This window comes from Terrapene carolina, unplaced genomic scaffold, assembly GCF_002925995.2.
Source record: "Terrapene carolina triunguis isolate 2854851 unplaced genomic scaffold, T_m_triunguis-2.0 Scaffold62, whole genome shotgun sequence".
NCBI lineage: Eukaryota > Metazoa > Chordata > Testudines > Emydidae > Terrapene > Terrapene triunguis.
Window position 1 is genome coordinate 56544616 of NW_020664413.1, and position 17674 is coordinate 56562289.

Consider the following 17674-nt stretch of genomic DNA (forward strand, 5'->3'; position numbering starts at 1 on the left):
AGCATCCATATATTGCATGGTATTAAGATTCAGTGAGTCTTCAAGGCTTTGGGGTAATACTATAATATATTTCTGGGAACTGTGCATGAGAAAGTATTTTCAGAAATATTTGGGGGAGAGAAAGGGGGAAGAGAAGCAAATGAGCAGGAGACTACTTGTTTTCTACTTCTCAGAGGAGTCCACAACTGTTGAAAATAAAAAGTTGTTTTACCTTTACCACCTCCTCTTCCTTAACTCCCAAAATCCAACAGGGTGGGAGTATGGAACTGGCCTCTCTAGAAAAAATCCCACAGACTTACAAAAGATAAGCTCAAGAAACTGACTCACACATAGTATCTGCAGCTACTGCAGTAATTTTCCAAGTTCAGCTGTGAAGCCACCATGCTGCTTGTACAGTAAGATGCCATTAGCAGTACAAAGGATTTTCCTAGCAGAAACAAACTTCCCTAGCATAAAGTTATCTAGTGGGACAGAACTTGGGTAGGGAAGGGGAGACAACACTGCTGGACAGATAAATCTGGTGTAGTCTTCTACAGAATAATCTACATATTACATCACTTAAATAGTCTTAAATCAACCAAGTGATTATTTCATAGTTTGAGAGAGGACATATAGGCAAAAAGTTTGAAATTGGTGGTTTCTTTACACGTCATACCACCTTTCCTCTTCCCCTAATCCTCCAAAATAGCAACACATTTTAGCAGATTCGATAAGTCAGATCAAGAGTTTCCCTTCCGATGGCTACTAAAAGGTCTGCTGATTACTGCAGTCTTCCAACAGTCATAACATAAGTTTGACATGTGGAAGATTAAATCACCACTCATTACACTGTTGCTAAGGTCTCCCAAAGTGGGGCAAATAGGGGAAAAAATATGTGGATCCTTCTACTTCAATAAAAAGATAACTATCCAGCTAAAATTCATAGCTTGACTCAAGAAGAATCAGACAGAATTATGAGGGTGAGGGGGGTCTCTCTCTTCACAGGAAGGGCAGTATTATACCAGCTGGCCAAATCCCAGAATATTGTTCTAGCTGAACATGATACCACTATATCCTAAGGAATTAGAGAAGGGAATGGGAAATGGGTTTTACTGGGTTCTCACCACTGCACAGTCCGTAGCACACGACTAGAGAACTATCTGGCAAGGCTGCTCATATAAAGGCCCTGAACAAACATGATAACAATTCTACTTTCAGTCCAAAACTACTTCTGTATTTGGGTTTGATTCCTAAAACTGTGAAAGAAACACTGTGATAACTCCAGAATTGTAGCTATATCTTCAAAATTATGTTAATATTGAGAATCCTTTAGTTTTCATGAGCATATTACAGGATGTCATGCATACAGTACAAATATTAAGAGAAAAAGTATAGACCAGTGATGGTTGGTACCTGTTCAAGTTCTGTACTGATGCTTTTCTCCTGGCTGTCATTTAATGGGTGATCTGACAGATTCTCCAAGTATTCTTTTACTGCTTTTTTGTCAGGAAACAAAACATTTCCAGGACTGGAAATACCACTATCTTCCTGTCCATCATTGTTAGAAAGCACACTTGTCACCTCTGATTCTGAAGCAGCTGGCTCATCTTCTACAAAGGTTTTCTGACAATCCTCACTTTGGCTACCTGTAGCACTTTTCCCCTCAAGAGTCTCCAATGAGGAGCAGGAGACATGGTTTTCTGATTGGGAGTCAGCCAGTGCCACACCTAATGGGCAGCAGTGACTATCCGATATGATTACATGGTCTTCTTTATCGGTCATCGTAATCAGGAGCTGGCTGCAATGGTTGCATCTCTCTGGGATAGGTTTCATGTCCTGTGCAGGGAGACATTGTACAAGAGCCAGGCTGTGGTAGGCTCCACAGGCAACTTGGAGCACAATGCGTCCTGCCAGGTGTTCTACCTTTTGTGGCTTGGTCACTGGGAAAGTAGTTGTTATGAGACCTAGCTGGCAGCCACTTCCCCATGCCCATATTTCTCGGCTTAGTGAAAGTGCCAAGGTGTGCTCCTCTCCACATGCCAATTGCAAAATCCTGACTGACAGCAGAGGACTGGTTTCAGAGTTAGAAATACTAATAGGATTTGGTTCTCGCAGATAGGGCTGGTTAGCCACTGCACACTGGCCAGCAGAATTGTTTCCCCACATGTATACCACACCATTCTCGGTCACTGCTCCATTATGGTAGCTTCCAGCTGCCACAGTTGTAACATGCTGTCCAATCAAAGCATTTTCTAAGATGGGGCTCTTAGTGCAAGTTTCCTCCAGCCCAACCCTCCAGGGAAGTTTTCCAAAGCTGTAGACCTCGCCACCTGAAAGACAGCATCATTCTAATGAAGTTAACCACATAAACAACTGAGGAACTCATTTAATTGGATTTTCATTTTTAATTTGTTGTGGGCTCAGTGTTAACTGCAGTTGTTGAAAGCAGATCTCTCAGATACTTTCAGTAAATCAATAACTATTAAGGACTCTGTGCTATTGCTGGCAAGAGGTCCTACACTTGATACTGATTTTTCTGTTGGTCCATTCTAGTAAATCACTAGCATGGATGCATTATATAGTGGGGATTTGACCTATTATTGCATGCTGCCTTTAAAATGAATTGTAGTACGTCCAACTTAAATTTTTATCTATTCAGAGCAACCTACTAATCTATGGTGGGCTCAAAAGAGAGCTTTTCAGTCAATACCTTCATGAATGAGTGCAATCCACCCTGCCAGTGCTAATCATTCTGATATACTAATGTCAAGATAATTTGCATAAAATTATCTTAAAATGCATAAAACATATTCCATTTCTTAATATTTACACTTTTCATCTTCAGTAAAAGTTAATTTTGTACCATCATTAATAATGTAGTATCAAACTTGAAATATAACAAAAGAAACTCTAAACTGAGGCTTCCACAGAGACTGTGGGCCTACCATGTATACTACAAATACAACAATGTTGGCAGAGCAGGTTAAAGCATGGTTCCCTTCTCGCTGTACAAACATTCAGTGTCCCTGAAGCATGCCAAAGTGCTGGACTTTGATGTGTAGCAAGAGTGCATAAAACAGTAAACATTTGTCCTACTATTTATTCTTTAATTATGGAAAAATATACTTATTGTTGGTTTGACCTTTTAAACAGATAATGTTGATGAAATTCTAGAGAGGCTAAGATTGTGGTAACAGTGCCAACTCATTTGAAATGAATCAGGAAGCAACAAAAAAAAAAAAAAAAAAAAAAATAGAATCCTATGAGGAGGATTGATTTGGTTAACACTTTTTTGATAGTTATATATACCAGTGATCACTACAGTCATATCCATAAACAGTGCACTTCAAGTCAAATGTGCATAGAAGCAAAGTTTTTCTAGTTCAGAAATGTTCTATTAGGCAAAGGAGTGACATGGCAGGTCAGATTACAACTGGCTCTTCCCTAAACTAGAACATTCTTTAGCTGCAGCTCAGTGACATTCAAAGGTGTGAAATTCTTTTCTTCCTTTGAAAACATCAGAGAAATATCAAAGACATTACTTCCAGTCTAATCTTTAGAACGGTATGCCCATTGATCAGTACAATCAAGTGACAAAATATATCAACACCCAAAGGAATTGTCTTTTGGAAAATATTTTTTGATTCAAAGAGTCAACTGATCAAACCAAATTTCACTGCTGCATCTACTTGCTTGCAATTTTTCAGAACTTTAAAAAAAATAAATAAATAAACACAACCTCCCCCCACCCAAAGTTATCCCATATCAAGAGGGCTTTTTGTAATGTTGTATTTTTAAAATCCAATACATTGTTGTAACATGCATTTAGGAGGTAACACAGAGGGTGAAATGGCAAGATAATTTGGAGCTATTTTATAAGTAATGCTTCTCAACTTTGAGCCACTTTTTATTAAAGAGAAAAATTAGCCCAGTGCAATTTAAAAAGACTGATAAAGATAACGTAGAAAAATTGTCTCTTACTCAACCTTTACAATAAAGACATTTTGGCAGGAATACAAATCTTAAATATTTCTTTCAAGTTTGTTTTAGAATTTTACACTAGTTTCAATCTAGTGTTAACCGGAATTTTAAGTTGTTCATGATCTGTGACCTAAAACAATACTGTCTAATACCTTCTGTTAGAAGCAACCCATGGTTTATTCCGAGGGCCGCCTGCAGTACTGTCTTTCCGCTCCAGCCTGGAAGTCTCTCAGGTGTTACAGAGCAGGAACCAGCCTGCCAGATATGGACCAGGCCTCTCTCTTTGGCTCCTTCTGCCTCTACTGAGCTGTAAAGAAAAGGAAGAATCAAAGAATCAGCTTGTAGTTTTCTGTACACCAGTTTACTTTTCATTTACATATAGGAAAGAGAGGAAGGATGGTTCAGTGATTAAGGTACTAGCTTTGGACTTGGAACCAAGGTTCAATTCCCTACTCTGCAACAGACTTCCTGTGTGACCTTGAGCAAATCACTTACTTTGTGCCTTGTTTCCTGACCGTAAAAATAGCACTTACCTACCTATCCTAGATGTTGTGAAGTTAAATGCATTAAAGATTGTGCCATGCTCAGTTACTATGGTAATGGGGGCCTACGGTATAGTATGAAGTGACACCTGACCTCTAACAGTCAAAAGACCCTAAAAACAATTAACCTACTGCTAAGGGGTGATGTGCACACTTTTGAGCATGGTACATCCATTACTGTCGGAAGGTGGCTGCAGAAAATATTCGTACATTTTAGAGTAGTCTCATCAAACCATCTCTAGCTACGAAGAAAGTCTATTTTTGAGAAACTCTGAAATATCCAAGATCAGGTGAGACTAAGTTGTTCAAATGGAATGTTGTCTTATTTCAGTTCTTTTTCTATCCGCTGGGTTTCCGTATCAGAAAGCTGAGGAGGACGACAGTGACCGACAAGAGCTCTTGTAAAGTTATAAGTATATCATTTGGTCCAACTAGTAGAATCAATATTTAAATTTAAAGACAGTTTTTACTTTAGATAAATAATGTTATTTAAAATAGAATTTGCTGAAAATTAACTAACTGGATTTTTATCCAATTAGGAAAAGTAGTAATTAATGTGACATATTTTGGATATTTTACTAAAATTATAATATAATAGGGGGGCAGAATGATGGGATATAGAGCCTTTCATCACCGTACCATGTTATATTTAGCCAAAAGTGCTAGCGAATGGATATTGAACATCTAACAGCTCTCTGTGAAACGAATGTGGTGGGTTTATTGCCCAGTGTGTAAATGCCCACATTACAAAAACCATCACTACAACTGACACTAACCAACCCCTTTGTTGGTAGTCAGAGTAAAGAAGCTAAGAGGTAAAAGGATATGAAGACCGAACTCTCTCTTTCACTTAAGATTTCACACCGCTAGGGCAGGCTAAAGCACATTGGGAGGGCAGTACACTGAAAGTTTACACAGCCATTGCTGTACATGTTTTTCTGAATAATTAGAGGATTTCAGTCTCTGGGCCTGTCAAACCAGTGCAGTTCATAAGAACTGAAAATCATGCACACAATTTTTTTTAAATTAGTAAATTCTACTGTACAAAAGAAGTGTTAATGATTCCTGGTGAATTCATATTTTCAACCTTTGAACAGACATTCTGAAGTTTCTATAGCAAACTTTTTTTTTAAAGTCACAGTTGCAATAAGTTATGGAGAGTACCAATCATCCCATAATCCTGTAGTATGATTAAGCTACTATATATTTTTCCTTTGGTCTAAAATACTGTACAGTATTCTAAAAAAATAATACAGTAACTCCCCACTTAACGTCCTCTTGCTTAACGTTGTTTTGATCTTACGCTGAATTACAGAACATGCTCCATTTAAAGTTGTGCAATGCTTCGCTATAACATCATTTGGCTGCCTGCTTTGTCCACAGCTGGCAGCTCCCCCAACACCCCCCATCAGCTCCCCTATGCCCCCCTTCCCCCACAGCGCCGCCCGCCCACCAGCAGACCCCACAGATCAGCCCCTTCCCCCTCCTGCCCGTGGCAATCAGCTGGCTTGCGGCATTCAGGAGGGAGGAGCGAGGACTCGGCATGCAGGCTCCCCCTCCATCCCGAACGCCGCAAACCAGCTGACTGCCGCTGGCAGGAGGCAGGGGAAGGAGGTGGGAGCCTGTGCACCGAGTCCTCGCTCCTCCCTCCCGAACGTCGCAAGCCAGCTAATTGCTGCGGGCAGAAGGGAGGAGCGAGGACACAGCGCATCTTCCCCCTCCCTCCCCTGCCTGCGACAATCAGCTGGCTTGCAGTGTTCAGGAGGCAGAGGGGGGCGGAGCGAGGTCCCGGAGTGCGGGGGGGGGGGGGGGGGGAAGAAGAGGCAGGTTAAAGATGGGGGCTTGGAGGAAGGGGTGGCGTGGGCGGGTCAAGGGTTGAGCCCCCCACCCCGGTGCTTGCAGAGTAGGGAAAGCTGCTGCTGCTGCTGCGCAACATGCTTCTCCTAACCTACAGCACCTTCAGCCTCCTTGCCTGCCTCATTGTCTCCAGTGCCAGTGGGCTATGCCTCTGTGGGGTAAGGCGGGGGCACCTCCCAACTATACTACTGTACTGTATGGCAAAAATTTCCCTGGAACCTAACCCCCTTCCCCCCCCATTTACATTCATTCTTATGGGGAAATTGGATTCGCTGAACATCGTTTCACTTAAAGTCACATTTTTCAGGAACATAACTACAACGTTAAATGAGGAGTTACTGTATTGACAAAGAACATTTGGACTAGAGCTATGCAAATTGATTCCTTGATTTGCTGGCCAAACTGGAAAATAAACAGAACGAATTGTTTCAAGACGGCACAAAATGAAAAATTTTCAGCAAACAAAAAAAAACTTTTGTTTCAGGTTGAATGAAATGTTTCATTTAATGCAAAATAAAACTAAAAATCAAAGGAAAGTCATTTAAAATCTATTTTTTTTAAAAAATGAAAAATCATTTTTTCCAGATTTTTTTTTACCAAAATAATCTGCTGAATTAAATACACATTCTTAAAATGTTTTAGTTGACTCTCACAAGCATTTTTTGCCCCCCCCAAAAAACTGCCCAAACATTTTTGCCCAACTTTAATTTAGACCTTAGAAATTAATTTTAAAGGCAGTTATTAGCTTAAATGGTTTTATGGGGTCTGCATGATCTCAGAAGATTTTTACCTTCTCTCTTGTTGGTCCATCAGTCAGTGGAAGCACTCCATCACTCCTCTTTGCAGTGAAACTGTAAGATGAATAGGCTATAGAACTGCACATCACACGTAAACACTGTAAAAAGACATTGTGTATTCAAAGCTTTATCTCCTATCTTAGATGTCCAATAAATGAACATCCACATAGTATGAGAATGCTTAAAAGTATTTAGACTATTTCATACTGAGTTGGCAAACAAAAGCTGAACAGTCAGACATATTCTGCCCACTCATGCTACAATGGGGCCATAAACAGATTGAACAAAGCCTATTTCTAAGACAGAAAAGAATCAACCTATAGGCAGGCTGTTTGAGCTTTCCCAACCAGCAACATTCTTATTACAAACTGCTAAAAAAGTAGTATTTAGGATTCAGAAATCTCTGAAAAGCGTTGTGTTGCTTTTGCAATGACACTTCTCTTTCTTGGACAAAAAGATAATTTATACCAACATCGCTGTAATACTCAAAAGATGTCATTCAAAAATTTAACAGCAAGACAGCAACTTTTTCACTGATCTCAGGTAGCTTAACAATAGACTTCTATACTCAAACTTAACAATATAGCAATAAAGCATTACTGCAATCAGCTCACACAATTAGGAGTGTTGAATCCATAAACTTATTCCTGAATCATAAAGTACATACTACCACTAAAGTGCACAGTTATTAGGCCTTGTGCTATAGTAAGAATTTAATAATGCAGGAATTAAATTATAGATTTACTGTGCCAGCTTATAAAGGAGTGTGCATACAGTGTAGTCAAATTCACAGAGAAACGGAAGAGTTTAAAATTGACACGGTCAGTTTTCTCCAACCTTTTTGGCCTTTTTCAAACCCTGGTCTTTCTTCCCTCCCACCCACCATCTTACCACCTCTCCTCCCCCTCCTCCCACCCCAGGACAACAATTTCCCATTTCTACTATAAAAATCTTAGATGGGAGCCCTTAAACACGCTTCCAATGCTGCAGGTTGCAATTCAGGTAGAAGGAGGCCATACAATTTGATTTCAAATCCACTGGAAATGAAAAACAAATTTAAAGAATTTTATACCTTTCTGTTCTGCATTAAATTTTATAGCATTTGTCAAAGACAGAATACCTAGACCACCATTTACTCTACTGTAAAATCTTCCTAAAGCAGAGGCTAAGTCAAAGATGCAATTACATATTATATTTATTGAAGAAACCAGGCCCCGTGAGGATTCTTATATACAGCCTTAAGAAGACACAGCACCTCTTCCAAATAACTTTAATTTTGTTTATAAGAAACAAAGTTACCAATGACTTTTCACACAGTTATCAACATCCAGAAATTCAAAAAACTTTGATTCTTATTGGCCAAATGCCTTGCTAAACACTGAACTAAAAATAATCCTTGATAAAATGACAGCAGTGCATGCGGGTGATATCTTATCGATTCAAATCAATTTGGTTTTATGTACAGGAGATCTTCAGAAGGTTTTGCAATATTATGGCAAGACAACAGTGTTTATTATGACAGGGTCTTTTATGCATCAAAGGAAACAGAGAAAAGATTCAGAACCAGGAGAAGTTGTAAGCCTTTTACTGTCGAAAGATTAGGACTAAAACTCTGCCAGTCACATTCATGAAGTTTAGTTATGTGTAGTTAACCTCTTGTACTAGGACAGATGCATCTAGAATTCTACAATTTAACAAAATATTAGATAACTGAGAAATATTGTAGATTGAGTTGGGAAAAAACAGTTTTGGGGAACCAGAACACAAAATCCAATTACCCCAAATAGTTACATATTTGGGAGAAGGGGGGCAGGGAGGGTTACATTTCAGGTACATAAAGTTGAGAGGCGATAATGGCTGTGGCATAAAAAAATTCAGTTGTCCAAATACAGTACATTGCACTGTTGTTGTAGCCATGTTGGTCCAAGAACATGAGAGGAGACAAAAAGTAGGTGAAGGAATATCTTATATTGGACCAACTTCTGTTGGTGGAAGGGACAAGCATTCAAGCTTCACCAAGCTCTTCTTCAAGACTGTTGAAGATAACCAGCATGTCAACCTGAAGAAGAGCTCTGTGAAGCTCAAATGCTTGTCTCTTCCACCAACAGAAGTTGGTCCAATAAAAGATATTACCTCACCTACCTTGTCTCTTTCAGAGATGTTACACTGACACACATTCTTTGCCACGTGCAGTCATTCTAATTAAAACCAAGTCCAAGTGATGACATTTTTCAGAGATAAATAAAAGAGCCACCAAATAAAAAAGCTCAACTTATTTGAATATGGTACAATCTTAAAATCAGAGATAAAATAAATTAAATACCCTTGATTAAATATTGTGGCCCACTCTCTAAGAAATATGACACTGAAGCCATATTTCCTACAACACAGTTACTAACTGCCTCAGTTACATTTACAGTTACCACCTGTTGCAAAAAGTCATTTAAAAATGATCTTTGATTAAAATCTCAGTCATGATATGCAATACCTGAGAATAAGCAATAAACCATAGCTTAATTTTTTTTAAATGAATCACAAAATGTTTTTGGAACCTCTAACCATGTGAAATATTTTTATCCAGAATAATACATCACAGTGAAGAAACTCAAGAAAACACAAATTCTTTGAGTCTGATGACACTTTCTAACCCTAAGATTCATACACACTTAAATTCACCAGTGCCCCCATCACTGTGGACAACCCAGGCTTCAGAGATAGATATCTGATTGAAATGTGATTCCAGTGAAGGAAGACTTACACAGATAATGTTAAACACCCAATGATTAGATTATAGTCATGAGCAGAAACTAAGCTTATTCAAGATCATGCACGTACATGTTTTGTAACATCAGAGGCTACAAAGTTTTAGTTTTAGTTTTGTTTTGTTAAGGTACTAAAAACAACTGAGCAGCGGACTAAGTTTTAGATATCTGGCAAGATCTTTTCTAGCACTCATCTGAAGAATGGCACAATACAGTTGATGTAGTTATTAAGTATGAAAAAATTACAACATGATTGGGACTAGGCAAAATAGAAAAGGTAAGTGGTGTTTTAATTTTTATAAACACACTCCTTATACTAAAATTAAAGTTACTAGGTATACTGATTAGAAAGTACAGTATTTAAATTACACATTAACCGTTTAACCTAAGTTATCTTTATACACTACCTTGCCATTTATTAGAGAGACAAGGTGGATGAGGTAATAACTTTTTATCATACCAACTTCTTTTGGTGAAAGAGCCAAGCTCCTGAAGAAGAGCTCTGTGTAAGCTAAAAAACTTGTCTTTCACCAACAGAAATTGGTCCAACAACAGATATTACCACACTGACCTTGTCTCCTGGGAACAACACAGCTACAACTACATGGCAAACTATTTGTCATTTCTAAGGCATTTAAAACCTTTAAATTCTATGTAAGGATTAATTAAAGCTTCTATCACTCCTATGAGGTAGTTAATTATTATTTACATTGTACAGATAGGTAATTGAAGGACAAAATTTAAATAACCTGCCCAAGCCACATAGTGAGTAGCTCGGATTAGAGCTCAGGAATTCCCAATTTCTAATTATACTCTCTGACCACTGGACATGCTACTTTAAAAAAAAAAAAAAAAAAAACAAACAACACCATTTACTTCCTTTACTGATCTCCATACATTCTTAAATTCAGCTTTACAGTATATTTGTAAAATTTTGTAATAGAATACATGAACATCTAAAAAAATGTTACTTATCTCCATGAGTTTAATGCTATTCCAAACCTAGGCCTCTCTTGAACAGAAACTACAAATAATGCTGATTAGAGCCTAATTATGGGATGGTTTTGTTTTGTGGACAGATGGTGACTATCAAAAGATGGAACTCATGCATTCCATTGGATTTTAACCCAAATGCTCCAAAACGTGAAACATCAGTGCACTATCCTATAACCTAATAAGAATTATTTCAAACGCAAGGAAAAAAAAAAAAACCTACAGTACAATATAAAGTATGCCGATTACTATAGAACTGTGTTTCTTATTGACCATTCAGTGATAAAATCATACATATTCGATGCCACAATATATTTCCCATTACACTCAAAACTTAACCAAAACAAAGGACCTCATTTTTGTAGGTACTGTAACTCCTGTAAACTTTATAACATGACCATCCCCCCTTTGATTTATTTACCATTTCTATTTAATAACTAGACCACACATTTCAGTGACTATACAAAACACAACTAAATAGTCACAAAGAAAGTTTTAACTAAAGGTGTTGCAGCATATGCTTCAAATTTATATTAACAAAAACATAAATTTGCAGTATTTCTGTCAAACCGATGAAGCAGCAGCGGGGGCTCTGGAGGAAGTTACATCCAGCCCTCCTCAGTCAGACAAAAGTTGGCCCTGTTGATGTTTGGAAAATTTTCTGTAACTGTCACATTGTTGCTAACAGTGGTTCAGGTCCACCGGTATTAGCAATGCAGGTAGCTCCCATGTATGTGGGCCACTAGTTGCCAACAATGTTTTTAACACTGTGCCAACTACGTCTGCCCTAGCCAGGTTAAATGACATAACATTAAAAATGAAGCAGGGCTGCAGCAGGTGGTACATCTATGTTAGGGCTCCCAATGTTGCTAACACCAGTGCAGGTGAACCTGTAATAGCAATTGCAGACAGCGCTGACATATGGCCTTTGGAAATGTGATCCTAGGAGACCTAGTGTAGAAAGGTAAGTATAGTGGGGAAAAACAGGATGTTAGCAAACCAAAAACAGGGTGGGAGGGAGGAGAGACCAGCTAAAATAAAGAATTAAAAAAAAAAAAAAGTAACATCCAGACACAGAAGAGGGAAGAGAAAAAACAGAGACGATGGGAACAGCTTAATATTAGGAGGAATCTGGTAGCTGAAAAGCAATAGTACAGCCCCAACACAAGGGAAAAGAGTTTACTGGACGACTAAACATAAACCTCCAATAAAATATTCAGGCTAGAATTGCTAGTCCCCTCTGTGACAGCATGTGAGTGGGAGTCACTGATGAACAAAAAAAGAAGTTAGATCTGTGCACCCTTACAGCTATTTGATTTTTTTTTAAATTAACATATTTGATCTGTGCACGTATTTCATCTGACGTTTATGCCATATAATTGGTCCCAAGAAACACATCCACACAATACTATTAACAACAGTGCATGCTCCTCCATAAGCACACTTCAGCCTGGCCCTGGAAGAGCCACCTTTAATAAATACTCCTACTAAGCAATCCATGGTCTCTTCTGAAATTATCAACACGTTTGTCAAATGAGCACCAGTCAAGTTGGATTTCCCCTCCCCCCACTTCATGGGGCCACTAATCCTCTGGGGACTGGAGTGACATTACCAAACTTATTATCTGGCGGCTGTTCAGTAAACTTTCACTTAACTGCTGAGGGAGCTGAATTCAACACACCAACCCAAAGCGGTTGGACTGGTCCATGGACCTATTGCTACCCCATGAGCTAGCCCCGGATAGCCCAGCGCTCTGGCCCGTCCGGCTTTAACTGCGTGAGGGGGCTGCCACAACTCCCGCCTCAGAGACTGCTCCGCCGGCTGGTCCATCCCACTGCCCGGCGGGCCCGACCCCCACCCCCGTTCTTCCGAGTATCTCACAGCCCTACTTAGCCCCCCACCGGCCCCTTTGGCAGGATACCTACACCCAGACCCCGACCCGCTGCCCTCCTCGGAAAGGATGCAGGGGCCTGAGGCAGCCTCACCTCAGCAGGGTGGCCGGGGACCATCACCACCCGCCCGCCAGGAGCGCCCCGGGCTGCGCTGAGTGCCGCCAGCCCCTGGCACTCCCAGGGACCCGGTCGGCGACGGGCGAGCACAGGCGGGGGGACGTGCCAAGGCCACAGAGGGGCCGGCGCCGGGGCTGGGAGGAGCCGCCCGGCTCTCGGTCCCGCGCGGAGCGGAGCTCGGAGGGGGCCGGGGAGGCGGACGGCGAAGGATGGGGGCCTCGCGAGCCCTGGGAAAGGGATGAGGCGGTTGGATAATTAGAGCGCCTCTGCCCCCGTCACGTGACTCAAGTTTCGCTCCAGCCCTTCGCGCGCCCCCCTCACTGGAGCCGGCGCTCGCGCTGCCTCAGGCAGCCGGGAACCACTTCACCTGGCGCCGCTCTCGCCTGAACAGCCGGATCGCCGCGGGCTTCTGGGGCTCAGAGATCAGCTGATTCACACGGGGGCAAAGGGGCGGAGCCTAACGCCAGCTCCCTCCGAGTCAGGGCGGGTTGGTAAAGAGGTCGAACCGAGGGGCGGGGGCTGGACTGAGCGCGCAGACGGGCGCGCGTCTGGGACAAACTAGTGTGAGGGGCGTTAGAGAACCGTCCGGGGTGTGAGCCCAGGGGAGGGAGAGTTAGCACAAGGCGGACCGCGTGGGAATGGTTTGCCTCCCCTCCCTCAGTGTGCAATGAGAGGGTGGAGAGCCGGTGGTGCTAGGAGCATCCCTCTCGAGGGGAACGGGTACGTCACTAGCCTTAGACTGGTCCCATAGGGCCTGGGGTAAATGCACCTTTCCCTGCACCCCAAACACCGTCAGCGCCCACCAGCACAGGGTGGGCCTCAGCCACACTGCCCCATAGCACCCCATCTCATCCTCCTGCCTCCCAGCCCTCGGCCTGCATAGGTAGTGTCCCCCACATTGCCTGCCTCAACCAACCAAGCGTTCAAAAATCATGTCAAACCCCTCAAAACCCTGAGATGGGCTTAGAGATCAGGGTTCTTTTTATTTGCCTTCTGATGTTTGAGTCTCTGAGGTGCACTTGGGTCACGTTTCAAGCTTTTCTCTGTCACCACAATGGTTAGAAATGTTAGAAAAAATAAAAACAGAATCTTGCATATTCACATGACTCCAGGATCTGGTGCTTCGGAAAAACAACCAGATATTGTGACACAATAAAATTGTGGGAGTTGGTAATACTGCATCCTCAGTCAGAACGCCGGGATCTCCTCCAACCCCATTCCAATCTCACTCCTGTGGTGCTAGGAAAGGGATTCTCAATCTTTTTTGAATCATGTCCCAACTTTAGCATAGTTTTTTTCACAATAGCAAGACGGTTACTGCCACTTACCATTGATAATGCGTTTCTTCAGGCGATACCAGGCAAATTACTCAAAAATGCAAGTAAAATGGTACTATAAAAACACCCCTTACCTGTATTTAGTGCTGACAATGTCAGTCAGTGATAGATTTGAGTCAGTGGTTCGCAACCTTACGCACAGGGTCATAACACTGTTCAAATTTGGCCCATCTGCCCCTCTGTCATGACATGTAATTTCTGAATTATTAGAAGCCTTGCCGCATTCCCCTAGAAAGTTTGATGCATCCCTGCCTGCCTCCCTGGTTGAGAACCTCTGTACTACAGCAAACCACTTTATAACATTGTACTGGAACTTGACACATACGTTAAAAACACCAATAAAACCCAGAGTTTTACACATTCAAAACACTGGACTTGTATTACTTGCAACATCGATGGAAAGGGGTTCAGCATTATTATTCCCACTTTACACGTGGATCAATGGTGGCAAAGAAAGGTAAAGGGACTTGTCCACGGTCACAGAGAGTCGATGACAGCACTGGGTTTAGAGCTCAGCAGCTCCAAACTCTATATTCATTTCTCTTACCACTAGAGGTCTGCTTGGCCTTGGACCTAATTTGAAAGCCCAACTACAACTAGCCCACAACCGACCTGAACCCGACCCGAGCCTGAGTGTCGAGTGTTTTCAGACCCGACCTGACTCTGACAGTCCCCCTCTGTAGGATGTAATATGTAGACAGTCAGTGTCACCACCTCATCCTTGGGGTTTGGCCTGATGGGGCTTCCTGGTCCCCAGGCCCTGTGCCCATAATCCATCTCCTGCCGCGCCCTGCCTGTGGGGTTGGCTCAGCAGCAGCTGCATGCCCCTATCCTGACAGCCTCCACACCTCACTGCACTGTGTGTGCTACAGAGTGAGAGGGCAGCAAGGTTGTGACGACCAGCAAGAGTGGCGCACACAGCCTGGACCACTGTGCCAACCCCACAGGCAGGAAGAGGTGATAAGAGACCACTGAACCTGCGCCTGAGAGTGTTGGTTGTTTTCAGGGCTGACCCAACCCTAACGCTTGTAGTCGGGTCCCATCAGATTCAGGTCACATTGCAAGACTCTAACTACCACTTACTAAAGCCAGAATTGCTGGTAAGGAATAGCAGACACACAGTGGATCATTTCTGATCCCATCCAGTAGAGGGCAGTGTTGCACATACACACTTCCAATTCATTACCATATAAACCATGAGAAGGTATAGGAAAAGTAAAACTTAATATTGGGTATGTTACATCATATAATAAATTCTAAGAAGCAAAGTCATGACCATTTTTTTCATATTATTATGATTATTGAAACTTATATCTCTCACCCACCTTATTTCTAAGATTTGCAGTGTGTCAAAGGAGAAGCAAGAAGTTATATTTTCAGTATTACCAACTCTTACAATTTTATTGTGACTCTCATGAAATTTGGTTTTATTCTTAAAGTCCCAGCTCCTGGAGTCATGTGATTAGAGTGTTTCTGAGCTTTCATTTTTTTAAAAAAAAGTAAGTTTCTAGCCCTCAGGAGTGCAGAGAAAAGTTTCAAAATGTGATAAAAGTTCATAAAGGCTCAAAACTAGAAGGCAAATGAAAATAATCCAATATTTATAAATTTTTAACTCATCTCATGATTTTTAAACTAATCTCATGATTTGGGGGCCTGACATGTTTTTTTGAACATGTTGAAACAATACTGTGTTTTACTTTGAAGCCTTCAAAATACGATAAAAGATCCAATCCTTCCTCAACTCACAGAACATCCTTAATACAGGGATACTTTGTACTTCTATGGCATCTTTCACCTGGAGCTCTCTAAGCACTGTATAAACATTAAGCGTCATAATTCCTCTGCATAGTAGCAAGTGTTATTACTGGAGAAACTGATGTACAAAGAGGTTAAGAAACTTATCCAAGCTCACACAACAAGTCAGTGGCACACCTAAGAACAGAGACCAGAAGAGTTGACTCCTTTTCCTCTAAATCAACCCTCTCACAAATTATCACAACCTCTTATGGGAGAGTCCACTGGCATGTCCAATGACAACATAATTATTATGTTTATAGAGTTAATTGGTTAGGGGCTATGACTGAAACAAGGAGATAGGAAAGTATAACAAGTAAGTTAGAGGGGGAAATTGAAAGCTACTATTTACAGTGTGTTGTTCTTATTAAGGCACTGCCAGCCTGTAATTAACAACTACATTATTTTTATTTAAACATTACATAAAATCTACAAGAGTCTGCTGTAGGGCCTTCTCTACATATGAAAGATTTTTCAATATATCTTTAGTTTTTTTGGCATAAGTACCTGCATCTGCACACAAATGATCTTTTTCTACCTTATTTTGCATCTTATTCTGCTATATATATATAATTACTCCATTTTGGAAGCAACATATTTTGGAATGAGTTATACCACTATAAGGTTCATGTGGATGCAGCCCTATTTCAAATTAATTATACCACTTTAGGTAGTCCTTCCATTGCAATCTCACACTTCATTGCTTCACATCTGGACTGACCTGTCTGGTTACCTGTTACCTGCACTGCTTTGGGGCCATCTTGACCAGATGTCCCCCTGTATTTGAATGCTGGCACACACCTAAGCAAACCGGCTTATGACTCCAGCTTGTGGCAAATTCACAGACCCTGAGTTCTCACCTTCCTCATGGTCCTGTCAGGATATCCTGGATTTCCTTGCCCTCTGAGGAAAGTTCAGTCTTATCTTTCCAGTAATCACCAGAATGCAAAAATCGACCAGTGGCTTGTAGAGCAAATGCAGGGGTATTCCTAGGATGCATGCCAGTGCCACGCCAAAACCAATGAACTGCAGAATAATTACAAAAACACCAAATTACACCAAACACCAAAAGACAAAGATAAAACCTGCAGTACATGTGCACGCTATGAGAAGCTGGATCAGAGTTTTGCTCGAGGCACCACAGAAATCCATTATATGTTAGACAGTTTGACTGCAGCCTGCTACACCATGGTGCAGGGACCCTATCACCAAGGAAATAACTAACAAGTCTTACCAGCTTCAATTGCATAATAATGAGCCATAATGGTAAATTAATAGTCACTTTAATACAAATGATATAGCATAGTGCTTAGAATTACAGAAATAACTGAATGTGTGTGTGTGTGTAGCATGCACACAGAACACAGTTTTTAGGAGATATTAGAACCTATGATCTAACATAAACTCATTAAACCTTCAGCATTACTAAGACAATGAAAATCTTCTTGAAATCAAACCACACTGTATCCGTTAGCAGCAATAGCTGCTATTACAAAGTCTAGATGGCTTTAAAAGTGGCTAAACAGCCTACTCTGGCTTGGTGGGAAAATTAAACTTGCCATTTACCTTTCTGGCAAAGATAGCTGTCTATGAACTACAGTACCAGACTACAGCTGAAAACCC

The 17674-nt window shown here is 41.1% G+C and overlaps 1 protein-coding gene across 4 annotated transcripts in view; it reads right to left on the reverse strand.

Annotated features, from left to right (window-relative positions):
- ALS2 (alsin Rho guanine nucleotide exchange factor ALS2) overlaps nucleotides 1–13032 on the reverse strand; it is a 59575-nt gene extending 46543 nt beyond the window's left edge. For 2 of the 4 annotated variants that reach the window (XM_026647681.2, XM_026647680.2), the window contains exons 1-4: nucleotides 12897–13032; nucleotides 7150–7254; nucleotides 4113–4267; nucleotides 1393–2309 (exon numbers count right to left, since the gene is read on the reverse strand). In XM_026647681.2, the coding sequence (XP_026503466.1) occupies nucleotides 1393–2309; nucleotides 4113–4267; nucleotides 7150–7169 (1092 nt within the window). In that variant the 5' untranslated portion in view covers nucleotides 7170–7254; nucleotides 12897–13032. The remainder of the gene's footprint in view (nucleotides 1–1392; nucleotides 2310–4112; nucleotides 4268–7149; nucleotides 7255–12896) is intronic. The other 2 variants (XM_026647678.2, XM_026647679.2) reach the window with 2 other exon arrangements.
- Nucleotides 13033–17674: the final 4642 nt, after the last annotated feature.